Source organism: Scylla paramamosain, chromosome 10 (assembly GCF_035594125.1).
Source record: "Scylla paramamosain isolate STU-SP2022 chromosome 10, ASM3559412v1, whole genome shotgun sequence".
NCBI classification, from domain to species: domain Eukaryota; kingdom Metazoa; phylum Arthropoda; class Malacostraca; order Decapoda; family Portunidae; genus Scylla; species Scylla paramamosain.
In genome coordinates this window covers 2,574,970-2,585,704 of record NC_087160.1, presented here as the reverse complement: position 1 = coordinate 2,585,704, position 10,735 = coordinate 2,574,970, and the positions used below count along the sequence as shown (strand labels likewise).

Genomic DNA, 10,735 nt, shown 5'->3' with positions numbered 1-10,735 from the left:
ACAATATATGCCTTTAGTCTCCTTACCTGCAGGGACTGAGACTGCATTTTTCACAAGATCTCTTGAATATCCTTCATGCTTATCTTCAACATGATCCCTGCAGATGAATGCATCGTGCTTTATGTAGGCAATGTCTGATGGTTTCAGCCAGCCAATGCATTCACTTAAAACTAGGTATCATATTCTACCTTAAAAAGATTAAAGGAAAATATATATTACATTTAGAAAATATATATTACAGTGCAAGAAACAAGAAGGAAATTAGCACAGGTTATAATATAAGTGTGTTCCTGTCTAGATGAAACAGTACCAAGACATGGTTTACAGGTTATCCCAGTAGCAGCCTTACTGAATATTTTCACGAGTGGAACCTCTCCCACGATACATGCAAGGCATACTTCATTGACAGAGAGAAAGGGAGGTACGTTGATGGATAAGGCCCCTGTACTGAGTTAACATCCAGGGAGGTTGGGAGTGTGGGGGTATTGAGTAAAACTGGTGGACGACAAAATGCCTAATGTCATACAAGCTATTTTGGCAAGAGATGAGATGTGAAGTTTGCTGTTTAGATTATAAGTAAAGGACAGACCAAGGCTGTTTAGTATGGAAGAGGGGGACAGTTGAGTGTCACTGAAAAAGAGGGGATGGTTGTCTGGAAGGCTTTGTTCATTTGATGGAGTTTTTGAGGCAATGAATGGTACTAACTTTGCTCAGAAATTTTTGAAAGATTAGAAGTCAAATAATAATGAGAACATATGAAGGTGTAAACAAGGTAGCAAACAGTTTACCTTGAGTCCTTGCCTTCCTCACCACGGCCCTGTAGACATCAAGGGGCATCAGCTGGCCAGTCAGGGACAGTTGCAGGAATGCAGTGCCCCCCTAACTGACAGTGAGACAGAGGATGTGCTAGTGGGAAAGGTGAGATGTGATTTAATAAGGGAGACAGGTAAACAGCAGTCATATACAGCTGATTCTTTGTTCATATGCTATGTAAGTCAACAAATCAAACAAACAATGCAAACAACACTGGTAAAACAGTGTAAACAACTTTTCTGCTCCTTGTCCTTATATTCAACAGGAGAGAGAGAGAGAGAGAGAGAGAGAGAGAGAGAGAGAGAGAGACCAAACCAAAAGAAACAAAAAGTAAATTGGTTTGTGTGTGTGTGTGTATTTACCTACCTAGTTGCCTAGTTATGCTTTATGGGAAAAGAGCTATGCTCGTGCTGTCCCATCTCCATATCTTTTAATATCCAACTTAGCCTTGAATCCATGTATACTTTCTGCATTTACTACCTCCTCATCTAGACTGTTCCATACATCAATACTTCTATATGGGAAACTATACTTTTTGACATCTCTTCTACAAGCACTCCTCTTTAGCCTCTTTCCATGTCCTCTAGTGTCCTGTGTATCCCAGACCATTAAGTTGCTCCTGTCCATATGTCTACTTATGCTAATGCTCCTGTCCATTAAGTCTACTCCCTCATATGTTTTATATATCGCAATCAAGTCTCCCCTTTCTCTCCTCTTTTCCATCGTTGGTAGATGTATCCTTGTAAGTCTCTCTTCATATGACAAGTCCCTGATACTTGGTACCATCTTCGTAGCTGCTCTCTGAACTCTCTCCAACTTCCTTATATCCTTTTTCTTGTATGGCGACCACACTACTGCTGCATATTCTAGTCTAGGTCTTATCAGCGACACGATCATTTTCCTGACTATCTCATCATCCATATATGCAAAGGCCTGCCTTATTCTTCTGAACATGTTATAGGTTTCTCCTGTAATTTTGCTAATGTGTTTCTCCAGGGTCAGGTTCCCAGTCACTGTAACACCGAGATCCTTTTCCTCTTCTGTTCCACTCAACCTTACACCATTCAACACACAATTTCCTTTTACTTTTCTTGTACTTTTTCTAGATTCTATTACTTTACACTTCTTTAAATCAAATTCCATTTCCCATCTATAACTCCACTCTGATATCTTATTCAGGTCTTCTTGTAATGTTCCACAGTCCTCTGCACTCTCAACTTTCTTCAGCAACTTTGCATCATCTGCAAAAAAGCTCATGTAGCTGTTCACACTCTGTCATATCATTTATATAAACTGCAAACATGATTGGTGCAAGTACTAAGCCTTGGGATACTCCACTTATGACTTCCCTCTATGATGATTTTTTATCTTTTACCACCGTTCTCATTTCTCTGTCAAGAAATTTTCCATCCATCTCAGCAGGCTCCCCCTTAGCCCACCATTATGCTTCAACTTCCACAACAATTTCTTGTGTGGCACTTTATCAAAGGCCCTCTTCAGGTCTAAATAAACACAATTTGCCCATTCATCTCTTTCTTGCATTATATCCACCACTCTAGAATAAAAACTCAGCAAGTTTGTAACACACACACACACGTGTGTGTGTGTGTGTGTGTGTGATTCACCTACAGGCGTCTGCTGGTCACCCAGCCAGCTGTTATGCTACAGAAAAGAGCTCAGAGCTCATAGTGACCAATCTCTGGGTAGGACTGAGACCACTCACACACCACACACTGGGACAGTGAGGCCACAATCCCTCAGGTTACATCCTGTACCTACTTGCTGCTAGGTGTGTGTGTGTGTGTTGGCCATCTTGTATGAGACAGTTGTAGTAGCAGTTGTACTAACAGCAGAATAAAGAGAGGTAGGCAGTGGTAACAAGCTTGCTTGCTGATCACAGTCTTACTAGTAAAGAGTGAAAGGGAATTTCAAATGCATTTATCTATATTCAGTGTGATGTGATTCAATTCTGTCTGATGTGGCAGTCATATACTTTCTTAAACATATTTCATGAGACAACCTTAACACAACCTTAATGATCTATCTACTTTCATTGATGTTCAGTCCCAATAACTATACATCTAGGCATTCCCCACTCTTCCTTGTAAAATAATGAGTCTAGAATGATGGAGCAAGAAACAAGGAAATAATAAAAAAACACCTGTACCAAATATGTTATACTTACCACTGTTTACTTGCTCCATTCCTATTGTAACATATTCTACAGACAATGAAGCATTAATAATTTGTCAATAAAACTCCATACCAATGCTGATAATACACTCACACAGGGTTTTGGTGCTCTGTTATCACTTGCTCTTGTTGACTTGCTTCATTCCTCTCTTAACGTATACACATACAATGAAACAATAGTTAAAAAAAGTTGATAATATGCAAAATATATAAAATACCTGGGTGATGTTTTGATGTTCTCTCCTTGATATGGTGCTCATGCACAGTTACGTCATCCAGGAGAAATTTTGACCCAGGAGCAATTTGGCACAAGACCGCCTCACAACCACATAAGGCTGGGCAATCTCATACACATGTGGTTGTAGCAGCATCTTGGTTTGTATTATAATACCATTTTCAAGGGAAATGGTCCTATTTCCATTCCAACCCTGCAGCCAGTGTAGTGCAGATCTCTGAGATTCTACTGAATAACACAGACTTGCATTATATTATGTCTGACATGACAATACTTGATCCATGAAGGCTTTGTTATATCATACACACATTATAAAAAAATGTATTTCAGTGATCTGTAATAGATAAAAGTAGAACATTAACATACCTCATTTCTGATCAAAATAAATCTCATTCACATCATATAAAACAACAGACAGTCTTTTGAGTTTTGCTTCCTTGTTGCAGTTAACTGCCAAGTAAAGTATACTATCTACATAAGTAGATAGTATACTTCAAGACAAGATACTGTGCTTATCTAAATTATACATCAACTGTTTCAAGCAGACAAGTATTGTCATGCTCTTTAATGCTGAAAATAGAGGAAAAATTATTACTTTCCTGAGTCAGTGAATGATTCTGACAGCATTACTGTGAACTTAACTTATAATTCACATTTTAAATTTACTTTTAACAAAAGTCAAGTCAAAACACTCTATGAAATGAAGCCTTTATTTTATACAGTGAAGAGTTGTGTCGCTTCATGCACTCGATGAAGCTCAGGGAAGAGTGAACTAAAGAGTCTTCACTTTCATGATTATCTTTACATACAACACTTTTAAGAAGACTTTGTTCATTGCAGTGGAACCATGTCACCCCTGAGCACTGCTGGCAGCATATTGCATACACTCTTATGTCACCAAAGAAAACACCACTATTACAAAGATACATCCTTAAACTTTAATCATATATTCAACTTTAGACTCTGAAAACATCAAGGTTTACTTTAACTATCTATATCCACAAAGAGCCCCTGTCTAAGTACGTATGTGAAATTAGCCGACTGATGGCTTGACTGAAGAAAACTGTTGTGAGCTAAAAATATTCTTAAAAAATAACCACTACCATACAACCTTACACACATACATACATGCATACATAAATACAAAATCCCTTTAATCAGTCCTTAAAATTCCTGTGTCAATTTCCCTCAACCAAGCAATCATCTGCTGTTTTTCCCCAGTTTATCTATTGCTTCAGACTTCAGACCACCACACCTAAAGGGTTCTTGAGGGGCCGCTAATATCGTGGGTGGCTACAGGTCAGGGTGTCAGTTCCTTCACTTATGGTTCCTGGTAATAATATTTGTTCTTAGTACTAAAACAATTTAACAAACGGGAAATTAACCTACTATTTACACAGTTTTTGAGACAAAAGTTAAAGTGCATAAAAATATGACCAATATGTACATGTATGTAGTAGTATATACCATCAGCACTTACAAGAATCAAGATACAGGATTGCCTACACATTACTTGGGCGAATGAGTTACCTAACAGTATTATGGATTAAGTGGTAGTTCTGCAGTCATGTGAAATAAGCAAGCAGGTTGTATGTACATGTCTTTGTGTGAATAATTTGGTTATCTTATGTATCAAACTTAAATGTGTTGGCAGGGTTTTTAAAACGAATCATGGTAAAAATCATGTCTGTAGTTTTGCATAAAGGTTAACACATGAGATCTAGGACATGAACTTTACTTCTCAATTCCATAAAGCATATAAAAAAATCTTTGATTTAAAATATAAAATTCTCTCCAGTTAAGAATGAATGGTTGTAAGAAATAAACAAATATAGAAAACTCAAAGACTGCATCTGATATACATTAATTTATCTGGGGTGTTGTATATGAATATTCCTGTGCTGTGTAACACAGATGCTTGACAAGTGAAGGCCTCTGTGTGCACTGCGCCTCTACCACATGTGGGTTTCCCGAATTTCACCGATGATAACATTTGCATGCTGCAATGCCTGAAAATATGGAAATTATTTGGTACTCAAGGAAGGGTTCCACAACACTGGCAGTTTGATGAACTACTGTGTTCTTCCCTATTTCACATAATGATTAGAAAATTAAATATTAAAAGACAATATATTCACTCATTACTGTATTTTCTAATCAGGGCATAGTTGGCCTAGCATGACTAAAGCAGCACAAAGAATCCCCACCTTAAGCATCTCAGCTGCCTCCTTCCTGCGCTGGGCGATTTCTGGTGACTCTGAGAGGAAGGTATCGATCTCATCAGTGCGATAGAGGTGCTTCACCAGCTCTGACTGCAGGTTGTCCTTCACATGGTTTACCAAGAAGTGCATCACTGCCTTGGGCACCTTATCCTGAATGCTCTTTCGCACTATGTAGAAATAGGACTTGATGAGGCGTTCTGTGGAGGTATGATTACCATTATTATTGTTTTTTTTTATATCATTCACTGTGACTGCAATAGTCATTACTCCTTCACCTTGCAAAACTGTCATAATGAAGTCTAACTTCTATGGGTCTCCTCCACACAATGCACACAAGGTACCACAGCCCATGACAGGTAACCTATCTTATGCAAGGTAAGGACTTATAACTGCTGTACATAGTTTGCCATCCATCCTATATGATTAAGTCTCAAGTTTTTTTAATGACAATCACTTGACAAGCACATACACTACAGTCCACTGAATCACAAAATACTAAATAATTATAAGCAGCTCTAAAACAATAATTCCATGAACTTTAAGTCATAACACATGTCAGGAGCTCTAGGACTCACCTATGACCTCACAATCCTTAGTCTCCCTCTCAGTGAGCTTGCGTGACTGCTGCATGGGCACCTCGGGCAGCAGGTTGACTGGCTTCTGTGGGGACAGGATGCCACCCTCAGCTGGTGGTGGGGGCAGCTGCGGCAACTTCTCTGCCTGCCATTGTACACCACACCCACACAGGGAAGATGAGGGAGAAGAAGGGAGGAGAGAGAACTAATAAGCAGAAGCCTCTACAATGCCAAGCTAGCAGCATCTTCCTTATTACTTTTCAACTGCATTCTAGTTAGGCAGGTAGCAATCAGCTTTGTATGTACATTAGAAGCCTTGATATCATGAACTATGATTAATCAACCTCATGGTCTGTGGAGCCAAAAGTTCACTGTGCAAGATTCCAGCATAATCATATCACTGTCTTTCTTAGAGGAAATGAACCTGCATGAAGTTCAACATTCTTTAAATAAAACCCTGTTATAATTTGGGGAAGCAAGCTTACATAAAATTCAAGATTCTTACAAACAAGAGTACGTTATAATTTGGTTAAACCTGAAATATGTATAATTATTTTATGCTAATAGCCATTTGCCAAACATGCAGAGTGGTGTCTGTGATAGAGAGGCAGATAGAATAAAGCAAAGCAAATATATAAGTTCAGACTGGTGGGGGAAATTTTACCACTTCAAAATAAATGAAATGAAAACATACACTTGCCTTTCATTCACATTCAAACATGTTATTCATTTTATAATATTTTGGAGTATGTAATGTCAAGATGTTACTCCCACAATTCACTGTCAAATCAAGGTGTTACCCCACAATTCACTGTCATGTCAAGGTGTTACTACCACAATTCACTATCATGTCAAGGTGTTACTCCCACAATTCACTATAATGTCAAGGTGTACTCCCACGGTTCACTATCACGTCAAGGTGTTACTTCCATGATTCACTACAATGTCAAGGTGTTACTCCCACAATTTACTATCATGTCAAGGTGTTACTCCCATGATTCACTATCACATCAAGGTGTTACTCCCACAATTCACTATCACATCAAGGTGTTACTCCTATGATTCACTGTCATGTCAAGATATTACTACCATGATTCACTCCCACAATTAAAGTGTTTACTAACACTTAATTCCCATCTCCTCTATCCTCTTCACCTTACATTCACAGTTCATGCCTGCAGCAAAAAAAAAAAAAAAAAAAAAAAAAAAAAAAAAAAAAAAAAAAAAATACTGGAGACTACTGAAATTAACCAATAGTACAAGTGATTGTTGTAAAAAGAAAAGGCAAATAAATATCAGTGTTAAAAAAAAAAAAACATGTTTGTCAATAGAAAGGCTGGAAAAAAAACTCATCAATAAGAAAGGATCACATTCCTTCTGAGCTTGATGTGTTTTCTGTTAAATGATTCCATGACTTAGAAATGGTTCTACTTCTTTCGTATTTACCCAATGCACTTTATTCTATTATTTCCTAACAATTACAAGTCTGTCTGATCATGCTGAAAGAGACATTAGAATGTTCATTCAGTGGAATGACATCTTTGCTGGCCTGGTGACACTTCTCATGGCTACAAACCCTATCATGATGGCTGAAGAGTCAACACTTTGCATCTTGTTACAGACACTTCCGAAAGAGAGAGAGAGAGAGAGAGAGAGAGAGAGAGAGAGAGAGAGAGAGAGAGAGAGAGAGAGAGAGAGAGAGAGAGAGAGAGAGAGAGAGAGAGAGAGAGAGAGAGAGAGAGAGAGAGAGAGAGAGAGAGAGAGAAACTATTCTGTGGTGGGAGGCTCAATCTTCTTTAGCTTGTAAGGTCTTATATTTGAGGATACACTGATAAATTGGGGAAAAAATATTGTAATAAATACATAATGTTTAACATATTTTGATGCTGTTGAAATCTTATTTCTTTGTGCAAGGTGCAAGTATGAAGCAAAGCTTTGCCTATGCATAATGTTACTGACTTTAGCTGCAGTTGCATCAACTCTGTGCTACCAAGCAGTGAAGCTCATATGCTATACATCTGCATTTAGAATCAAGTTTATTCTCTTGTAGGGCAAAAATTAATCATGTTTATCACAAAGTAATGTTTGCAAATATAACCTGGCAACTAGTAAGCATTCAAAGCTTTAATACTCTGTTGTAGCTAAGTGCATAACATGCATCTATACGTCAGTTCCCCTACAGTAACCACAAATGACTTTAATATCATTGAAGCCATAATCAAATTACCATGACATCTAAGGGATCATAGATATTTTCACCTTAATGTTTTCTATGACTAGATTTTCATATTTTTTTACTAGTCACTGGCAGGGTTCACGTACACATTCTTTCTATGAATCTTGTTACTGAGCCAATGATCAAGACCAAGACTAGAAGAGTCACACTGGGCTGAATTCAATGAACTCAAGTGGCTAATATGTGCTAGGCAGCAAGTTTACTGATATCCTCACACTGACACTATAGTTTGATGTGTAGTGAGCAATGTCAGTTGTCTTCAAGTACAAAAGAGACCAAAAAAATTTATCTAATTTCAATTTTGCTGCCATGCCCTATAGAGAAATCACTTTATATAGCAATACACCCCTCTCAGTGCTTCTGCCATGTTTAAAATGTTTGTTTGAATTCTTATTCCTTAAACCTGTTAAGCACCATCTGCACTTTGCACTGTCAGTCCTCCATGGTGTCAAAATGAAGACCCTTGACCCTGAACTTCGTCTTGGAAAGAGGAAGATGAGGGATGATGATATGCATTACTGTGACTTAAAACTGCAAAGTTACTGCAAGTTTCCAAAGAGTAGGCATACTGTCATGATGGAGCACTCAATTTCCATTGTGCCACAGTTCAGGTTGCCTGCATGAAAAGTTCTCTCTCTGATGTCATAGCTCATTACAGTGAAATTAGATGCACAATATAGATGCACAATATGATGTTTGCTTGGCTCAACTTGTCAGGTTCATATGGATAATGGAAGTAATCATAGAGACAAGCTTATAAAAATTAGTATAACACAGGTGATGCCATGTAGGAATCATGAAAGTTATTGATTTCTCTTACAGGGCTTGTATGATTAAGACCTGCTCTGTTTGTTTGCAGTAGAAACAGTCTTGGAACTTTTGACCACATCACCTGACCAACCTCCACTCTATGTACTGCAGCAAAGTGTGCTGTGTCATAGCATTACTCAGCATCTTATGATGACTGGGTAAGGAGAAAAACGTGTTGTGATTGCTGTAATTCCTTATTAATTCTATTATAGAATATATGCCACTGAACTTCTGCAGAACTCTTGCACATGCAATCAGTGCGGGTGCAGTGATGGCCATGGCTTTGGTTTATGCCTGAGTGCAACTGTCAACATCCAAACAGAAACAAGCACAATATTTTACCAAAGTTGCTGACACCATATAAGCATATATTAGAATTATCATTTACTACAATATGTATATATAAATACATATAGGTACATGTTTAAATCTTCATGCATTGAGGAGTTAAACAGATTTAATTGTCACTCTTCAATGAGCAGCTTCCTGACCATATGGGGAGCCAAAAATCCCAAAAATCAAGTCAAATCATGAAAACCAAGTGTTCTGCAAGTACTGTATGCTCAATGCTCAAGCTCATTGCTCATTGAATTTTGCCCAGTGTTATACTGTCTTAAATGTTTTCCATATAACTGTTTTCCATATAAGCTGCTGGTGTGGTGTAGGCTAACAAGTAAATGCTATTGTTTAGCTGATAACAAGATGCACTAAACCATAAAGGTATTACCTTGTATAAAAAAAATCAGTGTTAATTCCCTCAAAATCTACATCTTATGACACATCTCCAGCATAAGGAAGATGAATTCACTATAAATCCAAGAAATCATACCTGTTACAACCTGCACTGAAAGAAAGGTTAATAAATGCAGGGCTTGATAAGGAGCTTCATCATACATGAGCACTGATGCAGCAAGTGAAGCCTTTACCTACGAGGCAGACTATGACACTTATTTAAAATATGTATAACAAATGGATTAGTTAAGTTAAGAAACACAGAATGTCACATCTACTGAGCAAAAGTGAGAGTTATGGTGTATAGAATAACAGAATAACATTAAGGGTACATTATTTCTAATTGAAAAAAGTATGCTGGAGTATTTTGAATCTACTTTTCTTTCCATATTGCAATAGTGAACAGAAGGAGTTTTTGAAAAGGTCTTTCCTCTACATGAGCCAGGCAGAAAAAAATTAAAACATTCAATGACAAATTATACTACAAACTATTAAATCATAAGAGTCTATCTTCTTGTCACCAAGACAATGTTAATAATCAGGAATCACATCCAACTATAAATGTTTCAGGCTGAGAAAATGTCAGACTTTTCCCTTGAGCTATTTCATGTTAGACCTGCTAAATAATCTGAGTGGAAGCCATCACTACCAAAAGAGAATGATATAATGCACAAAAATCATAATGCAAATCAAAGCCAGTTTCAGCTAGTGGGTGCATCTCTTTCAGTCTATGATACTCTGGATTTCAACTTTGACTAGTACAAATCACTATCTGGTAGAAGATATAACAAACCTCTACACCTTCAGAAGGATTAGTGAAAGCCTCATATGCTGACACAGCCAAAAGCTAGGATCCCACACACATACCAGCAGACAAGAGTTTTAGAATTAGTCAGTTTGTTTAGAATAAATTTAGAAC

The 10,735-nt window shown here is 37.6% G+C and overlaps 1 protein-coding gene across 5 annotated transcripts in view; it reads right to left on the bottom strand.

Moving 5' to 3' along the window:
* Nucleotides 1-3,937: 3,937 nt before the first annotated feature.
* Nucleotides 3,938-10,735, bottom strand: part of LOC135104073 (dynamin-1-like protein) — a 53,751-nt gene continuing 46,953 nt past the window's right edge. The window contains exons 15-18 of one of the 5 annotated variants that reach the window (XM_064010980.1): nt 10,610-10,663; nt 6,039-6,183; nt 5,449-5,660; nt 3,938-5,250 (exon numbers count right to left, since the gene is read on the bottom strand). In XM_064010980.1, the coding sequence (XP_063867050.1) occupies nt 5,194-5,250; nt 5,449-5,660; nt 6,039-6,183; nt 10,610-10,663 (468 nt within the window). In that variant the 3' untranslated portion in view covers nt 3,938-5,193. The remainder of the gene's footprint in view (nt 5,251-5,448; nt 5,661-6,038; nt 6,184-10,609; nt 10,664-10,735) is intronic. The other 4 variants (XM_064010982.1, XM_064010983.1, XM_064010985.1 and 1 more) reach the window with 4 other exon arrangements.